The sequence below is a fragment of the Lycorma delicatula genome, chromosome 1 (assembly GCF_047948215.1).
Source record: "Lycorma delicatula isolate Av1 chromosome 1, ASM4794821v1, whole genome shotgun sequence".
Taxonomy (NCBI): Eukaryota; Metazoa; Arthropoda; class Insecta; order Hemiptera; family Fulgoridae; genus Lycorma; species Lycorma delicatula.
Window position 1 is genome coordinate 160,046,756 of NC_134455.1, and position 21,966 is coordinate 160,068,721.

General features: G+C 33.5%; 1 protein-coding gene across 1 annotated transcript in view; it reads right to left on the reverse strand.

The window, feature by feature from the left end:
* Nucleotides 1–21,966, reverse strand: part of LOC142317695 (multidrug resistance-associated protein 1-like) — a 203,261-nt gene that overhangs the window by 53,082 nt on the left and 128,213 nt on the right. Inside the window, exons 21-23 of the mRNA XM_075354243.1 lie at nt 19,791–20,011; nt 17,008–17,097; nt 4,883–4,973 (exon numbers count right to left, since the gene is read on the reverse strand). Coding sequence (XP_075210358.1) covers nt 4,883–4,973; nt 17,008–17,097; nt 19,791–20,011 — 402 coding nt within the window. The remainder of the gene's footprint in view (nt 1–4,882; nt 4,974–17,007; nt 17,098–19,790; nt 20,012–21,966) is intronic.

Sequence of the window (21,966 nt, forward strand, 5' to 3'; positions counted from 1 at the left end):
TGGCTGTTTGAAAAATCATTAATTTTTTTTTTTTTTAAGGATTATTAATGAAAGATATGAACCATTGTGAGTTGGATATAACCTACCCATCTTTCTTTTTCCTGTTTAGGTTCCAGTAATTATCTTTCAGATAATACTTCAGACGATGATATGAATGAGTGTAGGTCTTGTACAGTCTCAGTTCGACCATTCCTGAGATGTGTGGTTAATTGAAACCCAACCACTAAAGAACACCGGTATCCACGATCTAGTATTCAAATCTGTGTAAAAATAACTGACTTAACTACGACTTGAACGCTGGAACTCTCGACTTCCAAATCAGCTGATATGGGAAAGACGCGGTACCACTAGACCAACTGCATACTACCGTCAGAGGTTTACAAAAAAGTCTGTCAAACAATAATTTTTCTTTTTCTGTTCTAATAAAAAAATACCTAAAATTGTTAATACAAACATTATCTTACATTCATCCTTTAAAAAATTATGGTTTTGATAATTAAATATTTATTTAATAATATAATAAACATCTAATGGAAAATGAATATCAAAAGGAAGTACGAGATCAAAAGAAGATAAAGATCAACTAAATTAACTACAGGAAGATTTCACAAAAAAAATATTCAAGAGATTTTTACCAAACATTGAAAAATAACCTTAGAGGCTACTAAGCACCAAATGTCTACTTCAAAAACGAGTCTTGAAAATTTGGTTTAAATAATAAAGAAAACAGAAATTTTAGCTAAATATTTCAACCAACATTTAAATTGTCCAGAACCAAAGGAAAAATTAACTTTTAAAGATTAAAAGCCAAACTTTGAAAAATGTGATCCACCGACAAAAGAAGAAATGAAATTAACCATTAAAACTTTCAAAAACAATAAAGCAAGCGGCAAAGAGTCTTTAACAGAAGATTTTTTAAAAATATTCCGAATCAAAAATTGATAACCTCCATAATCCTTTTAACCAAACTGGGAAACTGAAAAAAATTCTTGATGAATTGAAAATCGCACTGATCCATCTCGTTCACAACTAGATATTACAACAGTCCTAACGTCAAAATTTCAGCATTCAACGGCTAATCGTTTTTGAGTTATGCGAGATACCTACGTACGTACAGACGTCACGGGAACTAGTCAAAACGGATTCAGGGATGGACAAAATGGATATTTCCGTTGAAATCTGAAAACCGAAATTTTTCGCGATCACAATACTTTCTTTACTTCGTACAAGGAAGTAAAAATGTAAGAATTAAAAAAAGAGAAATAAGAATAATTCGGAAATAGGCCAGTTTCTGAAAACGGCAATTACAGACTGAGACATATCGAAGAAATTTTCAAACACAGAAAATTTAATAACAATGAAAAATGGAAGATTATTTTTCCTTAGACACCTTTTTAGAATGGCCAATAATTGTCTTACAAAATAAATATATAAAAGGAAAACTGAAATTAATTGGATGAAAGGGGTTATACAAAATCTATATACAAAATCAAAACATCTCAAAAAATAAAAAAATTAGAGAAAAATTTATAAAAAGAAAATTTAATCAATACAGTTACTTCAAGAAAAGGAGAAGAAAAAGATAACATTGCTCAAGAATAGACGAAAGAATGAGAGAATATTAGGCAAAAGAAAACTGCAAAGAAGGTGAAGTTTGGATCGTGGTCTTGAGGCCAAAACCGAAAAGCAAACTGATATCTAACGTTGAAAACTTACAAAATGCATTTTATAACACACAATTAAAATTTATTTGAATGGGTGAGATTAAGAAGGGAAAGATTCCACATAACCGAACTTTCGGGAACTGAGAAAAACTCCATTGTAACCAAACTAAAAGTCAGATGAAGAAACTTGCGGTTATAAAATCATAAATTATGACCTTAGTAGCAATGGCCCACATGGGTTTTGTTACTTTAATTTTTAATATAACTGACGTTCAAATACGGTGGAATCTTTTCCTTTTTAATTTCAACAAACTTTGTGCTGGGAATATTACAAAAAAAAATCTTTTTTATGGGTTATAACACAATACTGTATTGCCGTAAAATACAAATAAATCATTACAGGTCTTTTCACAAATTGTAAGGAAAATCATATGCATATTGACATTTTAATCTTTATAAAATCCATTATTCACTCTCCTCATTCTCCACCTCACAAGTGGCAGTAGACCATTGTAAAGTTTAATGATAAAACTCTGGATTCTTCAGGCACATAGTGTAACACTTTGGCAACATCCTCAAGTTTCTTCTTTTTTATGGGAATCATTACATCGTATACGTTTTCAATAACTTACACTATACACCTTACAACTTCAATGACTACACAATCTATAAAAGTACGAACAGTCCCTTTTTTCTGCTGTTAATGTCAAGTGCTTGCACATACTTATTTTAAAAGGCTGTTTAGTGCAAACACTAGCACAAGTCTTTTTGAAAAAGGTCGGTCACCAGTGTTTGTTCATTTGAACAAGTTCAAAACTTGTTCATTCAATACTGTTTTCACATCAAAAAAGGTTGCTTGCTTTTCACAGTGCCGATCATGTGGCTGTGTTGTTAAGATGAATAAATCCTATCATGGCAATGAATCACTTTTTTTGTCTATAGGTTGGTCACCGTTTGCTAATATGGTCGTTAGCCAGTACACCAATTTATTAGATACTGCATGTAAGCTCATAAAAGTCTTCCGGCAAACTTCTACTTGGTTGAAATCTTTCATCGCAAAATATCTGAATGATGAAGTGAACTGTTTTGAATCAGGACCTTCCGGCCAATGCCATTCAATATCGTGTCATTCTATTAGGCCTGTTAGGTCAGTATCCTGTTCAGGATAATAAACAGACTTGGTTATTTGATTTTTTTTTGTTAGCTAGTAAAGCCAACAGTACACATTTTTCTACATTCACACTCGGGTCCAGCTTTCTTTGCTCAACTAACCTGCCACTTGTTGTCACAAACTCTTTTCTTTGAGTCTCGCTGTTTTCATCATTTCAGTAATACTTCCACAACCTCCTCTTTTTAACAGGGATTTCTTCAGACTCTGATGCTTCAGACATTGTTTAACACACTACATTAAAACAATCAACAATAAAAAAATAACTAATTTAATGATCACAAACAAGTTTACTTCTAAACATACCTCAAAGCAGAGTAAAACTTATCTATAGCATGTGCATTAACTAAACACTGAGCGCTGGCGCTTTGGTGGCAGGAAAGTGAAAAGTGCTGTTGAGGCGTATCAAGGAAAGATTCTAGGAATGTTTTCTTTCTTCTTCTCAGTCAAAATTTCAATAGCTTACCAGAGCTTTATAATTAATGGAGTCTTTCCCTTTTTAATCCCAAAAGATGCGTTTTAATTTGACAAACAAAATGGCTTTCTCAGTGAAGTGAAATCTTTCTTTTTTAATCTCACCTGTTCATTTATATTATAAAAGATGAATTTTTATCACTTACTGATTTTATTTATTATATTTAATAATAAATGACTTTAATAGTTAATTAATAATAAATGATTTGGTTAGGGATATAAATATATCAAAAAATCATGCTGAACTCTTAGGATCAAGACTGCAAGGTTGGAATTTACTTTAAAAAAATACAAAAATTTCAGGCTTACACAGCCAACAAAAAGAACTCTTTCAGTACTTTATTGATGAAAATAATTTGGTTTATTGCACAAATATTGATGAGCTTATTGTTGTACTTAGGACAAGTTCATAAACCTGAGGATTAACGCCTTTTTATACATTCGTTCAAGTATAGTAAGTGGTTCTACTACACAACGGTAACAAATATTTTTCCATACCAATCGCTTATGGTATTAATTTAAAAGAGACATACGATGTGATCAAAGACGTTCTTGCAAAAATAAATTATAAATAACATAGCTAGAACATATGAGGTGATTTGAAAGTTATAGCTGTTTTGTTAGGCATGCAGTTAGGCTATACTAAGTACATGTGTTTTCTTTGCGAATGGGGCAGCCGAGCTAGAGATAAACATTAAGTTACCAAAGAGTGGAGGAAACGAGACAACTTAATTACATATGGGAATAATATTATTCATGAGCCCTTAGTTGAACCCAAAAAAATATTTTTACCACCTCTCCACATCAAACTAGGACTAATGAAACATTTTGTAAAATCAATTAAGGATAGTCCTGGATTTTTGTATATCAGGCAGAAATTTCCGAATGTAAGTGAAGGAAAAATTAAAGAAGGAATATTTTTTGGTCCTAAAATAAGAGAGTTGGTCAATGATGATATATTTAACTCAACGTTAAATAATGTAGAAAGTGCAGCTTGAGCTTCGTTTAAAGATGTTTACAAACATTTTCTTGGGAAACAAAAATCCGAAAATTACCACGTTATTGTTAAACAACTTCTTACTTCATACATAGCTATGGGATGTAATATCTCTTTTAAAATACACTTCCTCCACTCACATCTGGATTTTTTCCCGGACAACCTCGGAGATGTAAGTGACAAACACAGTGAATGTTTCCACCAAGACATTTCAGTGATGAAAAGCCACTACAAAGGGAAGTGGAATACTAACATGTCGATTACTGTTGGACATTAATTTGGGATGTACCTGAGGCTATTTATAAAAGAAAAGCATCAGCGAAATCATTCTAACATAGGTATGGCCATGCAAAATTATAAATTTTACAGAGTTTAACTATATTTTCCCTTAATTTTTTTTTAAGCATAATTTATTTAAAACTAAGGGTGATAGAAAAATTGTATTTACAAATTTGTAATGTACGCAAAAAAGACATTCAAAAAATGGTATCACACTTAGAGAAACATTAACAAATTTTTTTTTGTCTACCAGTGCAATTATAATTCATTGAAATAGCTATAAATTTTATGTTCATTTACCTGACAGACTTTCTTCAAAGTGAGAATAAATTGGAGAGCGGTTTATTGATTCCAATCGCTTTAACTGACGTGATATAGTTACATAGAACCTCTGTAAATGAACAAGTTCACCATAAACATTACTTATTGTACATTAATGTCGGTAATAAAACTAAATAGTTAGTTTTAGCATCAGTATCAATCAACAGCTCTTCTGTAACACTCTGGTTCAGATACAGTAAAAATAGTATGACTGGATTATATTGTATTTGCACGTCCATATTATTGGTGCACTTTGTTGGGGATAACTGATTGCATTCCCAAGAATGGTCACTCTGAGATTGGGTAGGACAAATGCTTAACTGTAATATCGTTACTGCAATGACTGTAATGTCGTACCCAACTGCCGCTGAGGAGAAGCCCGGTCTGATTACAATGGACGAGCCGCTACTCCCCGACTTCACCGGAGACCAGCTTCCAAACCCAACAGCTCTTCTCAGAGCTAACGCAAAAAATGGCCCTTTTCAGGGCTACCACAACAAAATACGTTAGCTATTTAAAAATTACTGAAAAATGAAAAAATAACAGTTTATTTTTGTAAAAAAGCAATTAGAAGCTTAAACATGATAAGAAAATATAAAGTTACAATTTTTTCAACGCATTTATTACGAAGCTTTTTAGAGCAGTCTATACAATTTCGGGTATCTCATTTAACGCACTTGTAATTAGTCATCCTGAGTTTCTGATAGGGACAGTAACGACAAGGTTTACGTTTTTCTAACTTGTCAGATCTGTTTTCATTTACTGATGCTGTCTGCTGCTGTTTATCACCATTTGTTTGTATTACTGTATTTCTGATATCAAAGGGAGCATTTGGAATAAAGTCTTCTATTTATTTGGTTCTTAATTAAATTTGTAGCTAATGATTTCATGAAAGTAAATCTTTTTGTAGAATTACCGTGAATAATGTTGTATATTATGTGTGAATTTACAAAATTAATAGAAACAGTATAATAAAATATAGCTAAAGGCCACCTTCTTGTCCGGCGATTGGTTGAATAATTAGCACACTATGTGTAAAGCGTCCACACCATATTTTGTGTAATTATAAAATGATATAATTTCTGGTTTATAATTTTTTTTGTCAGTGAATTCAGAATGGTCCATTGACGACACAAGTATTACAGTTTTAGATTTTCTTGGTACATGTAATAATAATGAAACATCTTTAGTAACGCCGTACAAGCTTGAACCAACTGACTAATTTTATATGGAAAAAGTTCTAGTGGTATTTCTCTTTTATTAATTTTGAGCGTGCCTACATGTTAATTTTCGTTTCAGTAATTCTTTTACTAACTCAATTGAAGAGGACCAGTTATCGGCCATGATATTGCGATTGATGCCAAAATTCTGTCCTCATTAATTCAAGTTTAGAATTGTATGAACTACAATTTCTGTTATCATATCGTCGTTAAAAAATAATCGCCAGACATCATCTCCACCAAAATCTTTTTTCTAATCTGAGAGCTTCGCCTTTTAAAGTTGATGATACCTTCACTTTTATTACGTTACTTTGTCGTTGTTTTATTCGGTCTGGTTGGCGTGAACTCCAAACAAAACATTTCCCGGTTTTCTTATCCTTTTTCCCAAAATACTGTTTTTCGCTAATATTATTTATTCTACGACATGTTTATACATGTTTATTCTACATATATTGTATACATGTTTATTCTACGACAATATTATATACATTCTACGACGGTGGTACTAGCACAGTGATATCCCCTCTTATATTAGTTCTTTCACCTTATTTCCAAAATATTATCATTGCACGACTTCAGGTTTGCTTATTTATTCCAATATCCACTTCATTTAAATAATTCTTTTGTTCTGAGTTTTGGTCGAAGTCGAGTGCATTGTTAGTATCAAGTTCATTTCTGTCAGTTTCCGACTCCGTATCATGACGAATATGATACTTCGTCGTTTTCAGGCCCAAGAGTCATCTGATATCTCAACGTCACTAGCATCAGATTCCTCGTAACAAGCTACTACAGAGTGATTTTTTGGTCCTGTTACCCAATTTTAAATGTAATTTAAGAAAGGGAAATTTTGGTGGAATAAAAAAATGTATTTGTTACTTACAAAAGAAATTTAATAAAAAGCTATTACTTACATAACTGTTAAAGAATATGCTCAAAATGCCCACCCCTTGCGGTTATACACGCACGGACTCTTTTCAGCATATTAGCAGATACCTTTTTAAGAGTTGCATTGGAAATACTCGTGATTAAGTCTGTAATATTGACTTCATCAATGGTGTGACTTCATCAAGTTCATCAATAGTGTGAGGATTGTTTTTGAAGGCTTCGGCCTTAATATAGCCCCACAAAAAGTAGTCAGGAGATGTGAGGTCTGGGGACCTTGGAGGCCGTAAGCCCTTGCTTATTATTCGATCATCAAAGAACTCTTGCAGAAAATCCATGGTTTCTCGAGACGTGTGGCATGTAGCGCCGTCTTGCTGAAACCAGCAATACCGTTCTTGAGGTTCCAGGGGGGACACAAATTGGTCCACAATATTCCTGTATACTTCACCATTTACTGTCTGTTTAAAGAATATGGGTCCGACTATACGATGACGAGATATCGCACACCACACACCAATTTTTTCAGGATAAAAAGATTTGTCTTGTAAAGCGTTAGGATTTTCAACCGCCCAAATTCGACAGTTTTGACTGTTAACATAACCATCGAGATGGATCAAGCTTCATCACTAAAGAACACTATGCTTAAAAATTCGATTCTGTTATCATTTACGAGAGACCTAAACCAACGGCAATATTGCAATCGCTTGTTTAAATCTGGAGGCTGACGCTCTTGGACTAATCGTACGCGATACGGATACAATTTCAATTTTTTAGCAGCTTTCTGAACACTCGAATATGACAAACCGACTTGCGTGGAAAGTTTTCGTAAACTTTTCCGTGGAGAATTGAGCAATCTTGTTTTCACATTCTCTAAAACGTCATCTGTCAAGCGAGTTGGTAGACCATTACGTTTTCTGTCGCAAACACTACCTGTCTCTCCAAATCGGTTTGCTAGCCTAGAAATTGACATTTTTCTGGCGGAGGAACACCAACAAATTTAATTTGAAATGATTCTTTTACACTCACGTACGATTTCATAACAAAATATTATTCAAGAATGAAAACTCGTTCTATGGTAAAAGACATTCTGTTCGTAACACGACCGGAAACGGCACAAAAGTTTACACAGCTCAAACAAATCAACTCACACTGCCGTGTCTGTACCGGTTGAGTATCGCTACCAACCTCGTGTCACAAAACAAAATTTTCCTTTCTAAGAAAAAAATTACCAGACATTAACAATTGGGTAACAGGACTAAAAAATCACTCTGTAGATGAATAATGCGTTTCGTGTGTGATAACATTAATTTGTTTGTCACCCATTGTTGAAAACAGATTTATAAAATTCCTTTAGAAAAAAGCAGCACGTAATAACAAAAACTACTGAAACCTTCTGAATTTGAACATATTATTTTCACCATAAAAATTAATTAATTTTAAGTAAATTTAGAGTATAGAATATTTATTTTATAAACTACTAGTTAACAGTTCTAATAAAAAAGTTAATGTATTTTTAAAAGTAAATTAAATGGTAACATACGTCCTACAATTGGGTAAACCGAAGTACGTGTAAGCTGTAACATCAAGTCTTTTTTTCCCCTGTTTAGCCTCCGGGAATCACCATCAGGTATTACTTCAGAGGATGAATGAGGATGATATGTATGAGTGTAAGTGAAGTGTAGTCTTGTACAGTCTGAGGTCGACCGTTTCTGAGATGTGTGGTTAATTGAATGAAACCCAACCGCCAAAGAAAACCGGTATCCACGATCTAGTATTCAAATCCGTATAAAAGTAATTTCCTTTACTAGGAATTGAATGTTGGACTCTCGACTTAGAAATAAGCTGATTTGCAAAGACTAGACCAACCCGGTAGGTTGTAAGATTAGTCTAGAAGGAGGGAATAATAGTTTAACGTAATATAAGCATGTGAGACTATAAGGTAAATAACTTCCAAACTTGACAAAAAAAATTCACGACGCTACACAGCAGAGAATAAAATTCGAATGACCCATAACTAAAGAATCAAAGCAATCCAGCTTTAAGTAAAATGAAGTGTTGTTAACATCATCGGTCTAAGTCATGCTATATCCATGATTGGGCCTAGTGTGCCGTATTCGCAAACGGAAATAATAACCTCCTCTATACGGTTATTCTTGCAAGGAATTCCACGGTGACAGCGTGTTCTTAACGATACAGTGTTCTTAACAGAACCAAGTTCACTGTTTATAATAACATTCCATTAATTTTGCCATTATCACGGACCACCCTTTTCAGAAAACAGACAAAATCATCAGAAACAACACGATCGGTGAAAGGAGACTGGAAACAAGCTCTTCTGTCGCATTATCAGCACGATCATTGCCTGAAATTCCAATGTGCCATATCACAAAAAAATCTTGTTTTTTTTTCATTTTGTGACAGTTACTTCTATTTTTGCATCAATAATAATGTATTTTTCGATTTGCAACCGATGATATTGTGTGTAAAATTTAATAACAAAACTTGTTTCCCCTCTCGATTTTTTCTTGAAAAATGGATATTTTTGCAAATTTTTTACTTTCTATTTCACAAAAATTTAAGCACACCTTTTTCAGCTAACGCGTAACGAAATAATTTCTGATGATATTCCGGAGTCATTAAAGCAAAAATTAGCGATCATATAGAAAAAGTCCAACCAAAAACAGACACCGACTGGGCTAACTATTGAACCAAATTATTGGAAACTGTATAATAGAAAAAAAAAAACTGAGCCTCTCATTGTTATCTATTAATACTGACAGCACTACCGATTTTTTGCAGTCAGATGACGAAAACTAAATTGCATTTATTATTTGATTATTATCATAGAAATGTATTTGTTTACGCCGTTTGCGTAAAGTCGTTTTATTCCAATGAATTCAAGGTTATGGTCGAGTCTTGCAGTTTACAGGCTTGGTAATTTATTTTGCATTTTTGTAAGGCTTATCTACGTGTATTTTTAAATAGGTTGTTTGGGTTTCTTTTCGATATCAATTTCTCTCAGTCTCCAGTTTGACTTTCTGACTGCATATCATCATATTGGTGTCAACGTATTTCATATCTCGCATTATTTATTACTATTTAGTCTTAATATACTTATTATTCTTAAGTGTTTTTTATTCTCAACCAATTTCAATATTGTCATAGTTCCTAGAAGTCTATTTCTCTTTGTCTGCCCTGATGTAATTTCTTCAACTTGCGTATTCAGAATTTATTTTATCAGCCTTACGTAATTCTTTAGTGGTCTGCTTGCTTGTAAATTATTTTTGTTATGTTTTCGTTCTCGAATTCCACATGTTTTCTCTAATCGTTCTCATACTAACACTAAGACACTACACTCTTGTTGCCAACACACACTCTCTTAGGTCTGCCTAGGTGTGGTTTCCCCCTCCTTTCACTCACGCCATTTTTTCGGCAGAGTAGATCAGACCTTCACCATGTAGAGTCGCCTATGACTTTTCGCTCTCCAACTTTGTGCTAATATCTTCATCGCATTCATACTCACATACACGTTGCGGTATTTCTCTGTCGAAATGATCTCTAGTTCTACTCGTCAGTGGTTCGTTATTTCACCGATCGCTATGTTTTGTTTTTGCCTCGTTTCTTTGTCAAGTTTAATCTTTGAATTCTGTATATTACGTCTATGCTGAAAGTATTTCAATCATTACAAACTGCCAATTCTATCGACGCCGAATCTTCTCGAGCTGCTGATTACATTTTCATCGATGGAGAATCTCCAAACTTGTTGCTACATATCTGAGATGCTACGTATTAGTCTACCTCTAAACCACGTCTCACCCCTGTATTCCTGATACACCAGTGCAGACTACGCCCAGGATTACTGTATGTATTCATTTACCTTCATTCACGAGTTCGTATCTTGATATTATTTGTATGCTACAGGCAAGTTCAATTTTCATTATTTATTACGTTCAACAGTTATTTTATCATTAACATTTGTGGAACATTCAGTTCATTATACCGTATGCCTTTCAATTTCAAGTTTAGTTAAAAAAAAACCTTTTATTCACTTAAGTACAGTCACGACAGGTGATTTATATAAGATTGTGTCATCGTTCAGCTGCAACTTATTTTTACGTGCTTAATTAATTTCAATTTGTTGTTATGGTAATTAACTCTATAATTTAATTTTGTAACTTGTTAATCGCCGAGATTAATCCTTTTCTACTCAAGAACTGTATTCATAATACTTCTCGTAAATTAACTTAAAGCAAGTTACTCCTGATGTGCAGTTATGTTTTAGGACTATGTAATTTTATATTTTCAAGAATGCTTATTTACCAAAATGAACTCTATTTATATTATTACTTATTTAATGTGATTATATTGTAATTAACTCTTTTTTATACTGAAATTATTGTAATTTATTTTACTAAGTTAATGACATCTGTTCATTGCTAATTTTCTAATATTACAGCATATGTCAGTAAGGTAATAGTTTTCCAGTCAGACTATGTTTATTGATGTTTTGTTTTTCTAAGTATATAGTTGAAAATAAGGTGTTTTATGTTCTCTTGTTTTCAGACTTTGTTACATTGTGTATTTAAAAAATGTATATTCATGTATTTTTTCATTTAACATCATTGTTCATATGTTGATTCAGCTGATATTTTAAGTAGCATTAAGTCATGTTAATTTCATAATTTCTTTTTATGTTTTAAGGTTATGATTTTAACATAAGTTCATTTGTTTTATTTCCAATTAAAGTCCAATTTCTTTTGGCAAATACGAGCTGTGTTATTTTTGTTAACTTTACCCAACAGTATTTTAAATAAAATACTTATGGTTTATCAGACGTGACAAACAAGGTAAGAAATATTTACTGATCTCATTTAGCACGTCTTAATTTATTTAAATTTAAAAAATAACTGTATTTTTTGTAAAATATAATAGCGCGTGGTTACTTAATATTAACGTTGTATAGTTTCTTTTGTATGCATCAGGATTTACAGGAGATACTTGGGAATAGGCCGCCTGAACACTCGTACGCGCAGTCTGTTTACTTCAACTCTAATAAGCTAACTGAATTAGGTGTAAATCGTGACAAAAGTAAGAAAAGGAATAGCAGTGAAACATCATAGAGTGGCTACTGCTGAACATAAGTAAAGACCCTCTATGTGCTTGGGTTAGAACGCTAATTATTAAATCCAGAGGGGTTCTTCTTTCTAGGGTACTCCGCCTAGTCGGGCTTGCTCATAGACCATTAAGATCGCAATACCTTATACAATAAACTTATAACTAAGGCGCGGTGAATTCAGTTTTGCGGTCCATAGGACCTTGTTAAATAAGGACCATAGAACCTTTGTAACTTCCCGCAAAAGCGGTTGAACTCACCGCGGATTAAGAAATCCGGTTGCCCTTCATCAAATAAGTTAATAATATAACACTTTAGTAAATATAAATATGTCAAAAAGTTTTTTCCGGACGCTTTAAAATTTTTAATTTTTCCATTTAAGAGGTACAATTTTAACGCAAAGTTTTTTGAAGTTTCACAAGAAAATACTTCTGAATACCAAACGCTTTTAACGCAAAGAAGTTTGAATGTTCGTGGAGGTTCTGACAGCATCTCACTAGGCGGTTGAGGGGACCGAATGTAGTTTACTTAATATAAAAATTAATAACCGCTGTACGATTCACTAATAAAGTAACATTTAAATTACACTTTACGCTTTATTATAAAATCTGTTTAATGATAGAAGAAAACTAATAAAATGTGAAATCGGGTTTCGTTTTACCCGCTTGTCTGACAATTAAAATCAAGGTCAAAATTTATTAATGGAATTTAGAACTTATGATGACGAATATATTTTTCAGTTTTATAAGTTTTTAGTAATCAGTTTTGGAATATATAACAAACAAGCTAACTACATCCTCACCCCCTAAGTCTTAAAAATACACACCCCTTAACTTAAAAATACATTACCGTAAATAACTCGTATTATCGCTGTACCGAATTTCAAGTTCCTATGTTCCGCCCCACAAAAGTTGAAATTTTAAAATGGCGGTAAATACTCTACCCTCTTGTCCGATTAATTTAATTTCGGCCAAATTTCAAATTAATCATTTTTACAATTAGTTGATATAGAGCTGGGATTGTTAAAATGGATCCCAAAAATGATGTCTGACAATTTTGTGCTCTTTTCACGTATAATTTTTGCGATTCACTTTAACAGTTTCAATCATATTTCAACTATTTTTAAATAGATTTTAACGGATAGGGATGTCACGTTGTTCATCCTGACCCCATAGGGGAAGACACCCTCCTCCAACGCCTCCGTTCCGAGTCCGAATGGACTTTACCGGAGTCATCTTCGAAACCTTGGCTTTTGACATATTCCAGTCCGCCTCGGCCAGGATACCACCGATGCGAATGCCACGAGTAACATTCCCATCGGTGTACTACTAATTAATGAACTCAAAGCAAAACACATCTCACAGAGTCTTAAGTAAGACTGAAAATACCTAACTAAACAAAGGAATTGAAATACCTAACCGCAGAACTTAAAAATGAGTTCAACACACAACACAAAACATAAAAATACACGGAACAATAACAACCCAGTAACATTGAAACAAAACAAAAGCAAAGATCAACAACAAAAACATAATTTATAAAACAAAATATCAACAAAAATAGAATAAAAGAGAAATCCAAGCAGAGCTCTAGATCCCCTCAGCCAAGTACAAAGATATTAATCCAAACACAGGTCAACATATGTAAAAAATACATCTTAACAGAAATGTTAACTTTTTTTGGGTTTTATTGGAATAGGGAGGTCTTTAAAACACCACATTTGCAAAACTCCGAATTTAAATTAAAATTTTTGCAAAATATCCAGAATTTTGGCCAATTACTTACTTTCTCTTTATATGCTGCTGCAGCAATAACAGACCTATAGCCAGGAAGTTAAAAATGTTCATATACTATCACTTTAATGATATCCCCTAACACCTGAACTGAAGAGATGTGGAGATTGATTTCATCTATTTAAGCAGTTTATGATCATTATTGACTTAAGTTCTCCACTTTGTATAAGGATCCAAAATGTACACTTTTCATAAGGATTTTCCAAAAGCATCATGGTGCGATTGTATTAAGTCACTCTTGGAAGAACATCACAGTGTGATTGTATTTAGTCACTCTTGTAACCACAGCCTTGCAGCTTAATTGATACAATTTTTTTTTTTCATTTATTCCATTTCTTTTTTGTTAATTCATTGAGATTTTAATGAGACTTAAAAGAACAAAAGCAGTGATCCAATCAATATTAATCACCCCATAGAAAATATACAAAATCTATTCTAGTTTATATGGGACAACTTACAGAACATTTCTGATCATGCATCAATACCACATTTAGTTCCATTCGGTGATTTCATTTCTGAAGCAGTAACTTGCCAATCTTTGGAATTTAAAACAAATCACTTTTTTTATTAACTTGGATGTCAGTAGGGGTTTTTCCATCAAAACAAAGCATCTGATATCTCTCTTTTTAATAAGGATTCCTCTTTTGTTGTTAAATTGACCCAAAATCGTCAAATGAAATAGCTCTTGAAGAAGATTTCTGGCAAACTTGATGGACCTAAACCAGTCATCCACAGTCACATTTTTATGAGTGCCATTTATTGAGGTTACATTTATATATATATACTACTACTAAAGGATACGACAGATTCAGCATTAAACTAATATTTTCACCCCACAATGCATGCAAAAACAACTTTTGTTCTGTAATTATATATATATATAAATATTAATGAGACATCTTGCTTAAGAGCTATCAATTATTAGTTACATATTAGAATAACCATTTTTTTCCAAATTGAGATGTAAATGTCAATGTGTTGGTGTTAGTTGGGAAAGTTTATCTAACTCCCTTGTTAGTGAATGCTTTTGTCCTCAAGGTCTATGGAGTTTGATGACAGTCACATATATACATCACATATATACACACATACACATAACACCATACATCACATATATACCTAATTTAATATCGGTGGGCAAACACGATAGCAACAATGTGAGCTGGTGCACAGTATACGGATGTGCTGATAAAAGCATCACTCCCACCATAGGGCGCTGCAGAGAGTGACAGAGAGTAGTGGCACTGCAGCACCACCACTCTCAGGTTCCAATAAAGAGTGTGCATGAGAGTGAATTTTCAATTCATCATCGATCACTACCTGGAGAAGACCAAGAAGAAGAAGATGGAAGGAGGTAGATGTTCCCTAGCCACCTCAACGTGGACCTCCCGGTGGATGCCAACATCCCCATTGGAGCAGCAGACCTGGCCGGCCAGCTGAGGGAGCCACTGGACATGGACGCTACCTTCCCACTCCAGCTCGCCAGGTTTCAATTGCTTTGGCTGGCAGACTCAGCAGCAGTATCCGGCCCAGTATGCGATTGCTTGGGGAGAACCGCCTTGATTGCGCCAATGAAGGATGACCGATGCCGACCCTATACTGTGGGGCTCTTACTACTATAAGGGTAGTAAGTGCCACATGCTGTTGAAGCCATTTGGTGACAAGATAAATATTTTATGCAAGTGCCTTTAGTTTTCTTAAGTCTACCTTCTTTAAAGTCTGAGAGCCAGAATGTCTCCCATGTACTTTCTTCTGAAACCAAACTGGTTTATCAAGTAAATCTTCCAACACACATTCTATTTGTCTCTAAATTATCCTATGAATATTTTTTATACGTGAGATGCCACTAAAAATGCAATAGTTTTTGCATTTATTGACTTCTACTTCCTTTGTAGTGGCAACAATTATACTTTTTTTTTATTCTCTTAAATAAGACAATAATTCTGAAGATTACCATCTATCTTTACTGCCATCTATCCTTATTGTCTTGCTGCCTTATTTCTGTTTCTTTTATACTCTATCAAATGATCTTAAATTAGGGTCTCCTCTAATGTCCTCATAAATTTATTTTTTCTCCAATAAGATCCCATCTGACAATTGTTTTTCCCTTATTTATCCCTTTGTTCATTTCTGCTGCCTCTCGTGCTCTCTTACCACTCAAGGCTCCAAACTGCACTTCTGATTCTAATATATTCTGGTTTCATTTATCAAACGTTTTCTCTTACGTTTCTATAGATTTCTCATATTTTGTCCACTTGATCAGTCAATTCTCTTTGAGAAAGTTGCTGTATTGCAACAATACAATCTATTATCATCCATCAATCAATTCTAATATCTTCAACTTCAGTTGAATCTACTCGTACTTTGGAATTATTTAATATCTATGATTTTTTCAAATCCTAACTTTACTTTACTACCTTTCAGACAAAAAGATTACCTTTCAAATCTTATTTTTTTCTTTAATTTCTTAAAGTTCTACCTACATTTTATTATAACTGAATTGTGCTCAGAATTAATATCTGCTCTTGGGTATGTTTTACAGTCCATAATTTTGTTTCAAAATCTCTGCCTAATTATTACAGTGAATTACTATTATCTCATTACCTACATAAGCCTTTTTCTTTTTATGAGTTTTAAAAAGGGTTCACAATCCACAGTTTAAACTTAGAGAAATAAAAATAAATAATTATCAATATAAAATAAATTATGATGATTTATTAGTATTAAAAAAATGTAATACTACAGCTGGAGACAAAGTTTATCATTCCTTTTAAAATCCTACGATCACTATAAAAATGTCTTAAACTACCTGAAATTTGATGAGAGTATATTTAAAACCTATGAAAAGTTGATATCAATTTTGCCCACATTTTTTTAAAGAGGATCATATGTTTACATTGAGAGGAAAATCATCATATTTCATCACATTTTACTATCAATAACAGAATAAAGATGAAAGTGAATCTTAAGTCTCTTTAATTGTTACATCATTAAGGAACAGGCTTACACTAATAGATTTACCCCAATATTGAAGATTCATGCATGATTTACTTTTAATATATATTTGAACATGTTAAATGAATGTATATACATTACCTGAACAACAAAGTAGATTGCTATAAATGGAATGATAAACAATACAAATGGCGGAAGAAAGATTCCAATTATAATTAGTGTTCCCACCACCTAGAAAAGGTCCAAACATGGATGTATAAGTAACGGTAATAGTAAAAAAAATGTTAAATAAAAATAAGAAATAATTATTTTAACAAACAAATACCTTATTTTGTTTTCTCTTAAAAATGCACTAGCTAATTCATAAAATACTGTACTTACTTATTGTTAAGTGTATGTGTTACCATATGAAAGTGTCATAACAATGTCCGATCATTTTTTTATGACTACAAGTAAAACACCTGTTATTTAAATTAGGAATAAAGTATGCTTTGCATCTGCTACAATACATAATAAAAAAGTTATAATAGGATATCATTAATATCATTTTTACTAACATCTTTCTTCTGCATACTAACAAAAGTATTACTCATCAAAGGGTAGTAGTTCAGTCGATACACAAGGTGGGGATAGATTGCTGGAATGGCAGCTAGTTTCTTGCTACCTACAAGATTATGACATTATGTCACAGTACATTATTCCCTCCAGTGTATTATTAGCAGTTCCAAAACTACTTCTTACACCCCAATTAGAACTAATGCACACCTTTGTGGTTGTTTTTAAAATCTAGACCAAGTAATAATATATTTGTTAGGTGCTATTACTGGTTGTAGGCAAGCTATTATGTGACTCTAGTCCCTCAAGAAAGTCATATAACTATGCCCAAAAATAACAAAATCCCATATCCTGGCTTACCAGAGTAATAATCTAAAGCATCTGTAGACTTACCATGGAAAATTGGGGTTCTGTTGCTTTTTCATTGACCCAAATAAACTGTTGGATTTCAGCATTCCATGCCTGTTGATATCCATTTAATGATAATCAACTTTAATATAAAAACTATTCATACTATGTTTATGATTTTACTTACTGGTGAGTAGATACGTCTTATTAGGAGTGCATTTCCTGATTTAAAATGACACTGTAAATACGAGGGCTATTCAGAAAGTAAGGAACGTTTCCACCTGACGCCGCCAGGCGCACGCCAATCGCGTATATATTGGTGTGCTCATGCTCGGCACCTCAGTAACCTGCACTTTCCCCCGTTCAGCCCTTCGGGAATTACAAGGTTAATGGTATGTAACTTCGGTTACTACCAATTCTTGGAAAGTGCAGGCCAAAGAAGAACGAAGAGGTCTTCGGGAGAAGAAGAGGGAGAAGATGAAGAAGAAGGAAGACCAGCCACTCGTCTCAACATCACGGACTGGAGTCCGGAACAGAGCCCAGCAGAGATGCGTCCTGAAGGGCAGCCATACCAGAAGCGGATGAAGAGCTTCTAAACATCCTCTCCTTTTCAAAACTTACAATAAGATAAAATAACCCAGCAATTGCGACTCCTCCGGAAAAGGGGACGCGTTGCTTCCTCCTTACAGGTAGTGCCCCGTTGTGGCGTATTCCTGCTAGCCTATTAAGAGTTAGCACCGAAAGGACTTCAGTGGACGGTCTGAAGGGGAATTACGTCGGAAGGACAGGCTTTATAAGCCTAGCCTTCCGCGGTCGGCCCATGAAATGGGTTCGATAACGCTGGTTTAACAACGGATTGGAATGCAATTAAATCCGTCTTAAATTCACTAAAATAATAATAGACAAAAATTGAAAAATTAGATCCGAGATTAAAAAATAACCTTTTAAAAAACAAGCCCGATTAGAATGATCCAGCAGCAAGGGACTCTGTCCAGGTTCTGCGATAAAGTAGGGAGTAATAGACTCCTGCCAACTTTGCATTCCATTCCGGCACCTCAGTCAGCGTCCAGCCGTGACAACGGGAACATCTCCGCACTGCCCGTTTTTTTTATATACAAATTTGAAATGTGTGCTGCAATCGAAAATCCCGCCAGTTGTGAGGTGCGGTCTGTGATTCGTTTTTTGTTGGCAAAAAACTTAAAACCAATAGAAATTCATCGGGAACTGTGTGAAGTGTACGGGAACAACGTAATGAGTGAAAGTTCTGTCAGGAAGTGGTGCATTCAGTGTAAAAATGGCCGAACAAACGTTCACGATAAAGAGATGAGTGGACGTCTGAGAATTGTGACTGATGATCTGGTCTCCAAAGTTGACGAAAAGATTCGTGAAAACCGCCGTTTCACAATAACTGAGCTTTCTCTATGTTTCCCACAAGTTTCACGGACTTTATTGTTTGAAATTGTTTCACAGTAGCTAGGCTACCACAAATTTTGTGCAAGATGGGTGCGTCACTGAGTGGTTGAGATCACAGGCGGCAGAATTCTATGACACAGGAATTTCAAAGCTTGTCCACCGCTGTGATAAGTGCCTGAATTTGTATGGTGATTAGGTTGAAAAGTAGTATTTTAGTCCCTCTTCACATGTATATAATAAAAAGTTTTTCTTGTACTTGGTTTTTTAAAATTCCAAAACGTTCCTTACTTTCTGAATAGCCCTCGTATATCATTTGATTAGTCAGTTCTTTACTTCCATGATGTGGTCTTGATATGCAAGAGAAGTTAGTGCTGAGAGAGGAGAGCAATTTGTGGCAGTTTTGTCAAGAGACAAATAAGGTTGATGGGCCACTTATTAACACATAAGATGTTCTAATTATATATAAGAAAAAGATTAGCACAGAATAAAAAGCAGTGCAGGAAAATATCAAACTAGTTTAAAAACTGATAACTAAAAAACAAAATATAATGTTAGTGAGGAATGTTGTTTTTCTGGATGCATGTAATAGATTATAGTGAACTACTCACCATAAAAGCTATACCGATAAAACCTTGAAGGTTGACTGGAAGAATTGAATCCAAAGCATCAACATCCTTGCTGAATCTATTCAATATGCGTCCATAAGGGGTTATATTGAAGAAAGTCATAGGAAGTCTAAATACATTATGCAGCATTGCATTGTGCAGAGTTTTTGAAGCAATCAAAGCACCAAGGTATATAATTAATGTTGATATGCTAACACTAAACACTGAAAACACAGAATCAAAATAAATATACATAATTAATTACCTAGAAGTGAAAAACGTATATTTTATCATTCTATTTTAAAAAGATGATACTCCTGAACGTGTTTAGGAATAGAGGAACTGATGCTTGTAAAGGAGTGGAATTTATCATGATGAGGGGGGATGTCTGTTAACATTAACTAAGTGCAAAAGCGAGTCAAAAATTATCAACACTTTCGTCATAACACACTTTCAAGTTGTCATACCCTTTTTGTGCATGTTTGCTTAGAGTTAGTGTGAGTGCAGCACTTGTATGAAATTTGATCCCAATTGCATCATTTGTCTTCTGGCTATTAAAGGATAAACATGTCTATTCCACTAACAGTTTGCATCACGGAGCAACAATGTTCATTGTTGCTCCGTGATCCAATTTCTCTGATCAGAAGGTGTGGAAGGGGTTGAAGTTTATCGCAAACTTTTATAGCAATATGTGAACAGTGCTTTATCACATGAAAATGTTTTTTCGTGGATTGAGAAGTTTAAAAGTAGCGAGACAAATGTGGTGCACGAAGAGGGAGCAGAATGTCTGTCAACCCCCACCATAGATGACAAGATTCAGCAAGTTCAGGAGATAATTTTCATTTCATGGAAAAGGGGACTACAGTCAAAAGTGCAAGTTACAGTAAAATAATGGGAAACAAGCTGATGCCAGCAATTCACAACAAACACCAAGGTCTATTGTTGAAGAAAGCATTGTTGTTGATGACAATGCCAGCCAGCACATGGCTTACCATAAGTTTAAACCATCAATAAGTTGAATTTTGAAGTATTGGAACACCCTCCCCCAACCTAGATCTTGCTCCCTCTGACTTTCATCTGTTTAGGGTGGCCCAAGGATGCTTTGCGAGGTCGTTGATTTTCCATAGATTTAGACCTGCAGGAAGTGGTCAATTTATGAAAAAAATTCTGCTTTTTTCTGTTTTTTAAAAATGAAAACTTTTTTGGAAGGAATATGCAAGCTTATGGATCACTGTACCAAGTGCACTGATAATGGAGGTGAGTATGTAGAAAAATAATGTGTACGTTCTCTACCTTTCTGTAAAAAAAAGTAAAATGAAAAGTTTAGATAATTTTTTACTTGCCCTCATAGCTATTGAACTATAACAAGTTAATTGCTACAGAATATTTATTGGTAGGCAACATTTATTGGTGGGAATATTTATTATTTATTTTATTGCACTATAATTTAGTCGTATTATATTTACTTAAATTTTTCATATTTTGATTTTCACTCTTACTTTATTATAAGTTACTAAATTATTGTTTCTTTTTTTATTGCATATTTTTACCAAATAAAATAGAAAATATAATGGAATTCTTATATTACAAATGATAATATTGTACTTTGAGTTGAAAATCATAGCAAAAAGTTTCTCTAATTCGAAAGGAAAAATGTGTTTTTATAATTTAGCAATTTCATCCTAATAGCCAAAGCTTCATCAAAGACTAAATGATTTCTGCATCGATGTAGTTGCCTCTTGCTGTACTCCTACATAATACCAAAGATATTTCTTGGTATTTCCTTGTAATTACATTTTTTAAACCTTTGTTTTTTGAGATGTGTTTTACACTACTTATAATTATCTTTTTCTTTGTTATAACTTTTAAAATAAACTCATTCCATTTTCAGACTGGCTGGGTTTGTTTATTTGCGGTTTAGATAAATAGTAAATTATTTTCCTTTTTGCAGTACTTGCAAATAGGATTAAAAAAAGCTATGCAATAAATTGTTATTATGATTTAATGACAGCACCAACAAAATTCAATTTAAATGAAATAATTGCTCTTTTACTATGACTACACTGAAAACTATTAAGTAATAAATATTACAAAACTATTTTACATTCAAAGATGTATCTTTCTTTTATTATCAAAAAATACAATCTATGCAAAATTCAACTTTGAACTTTTTATCAAA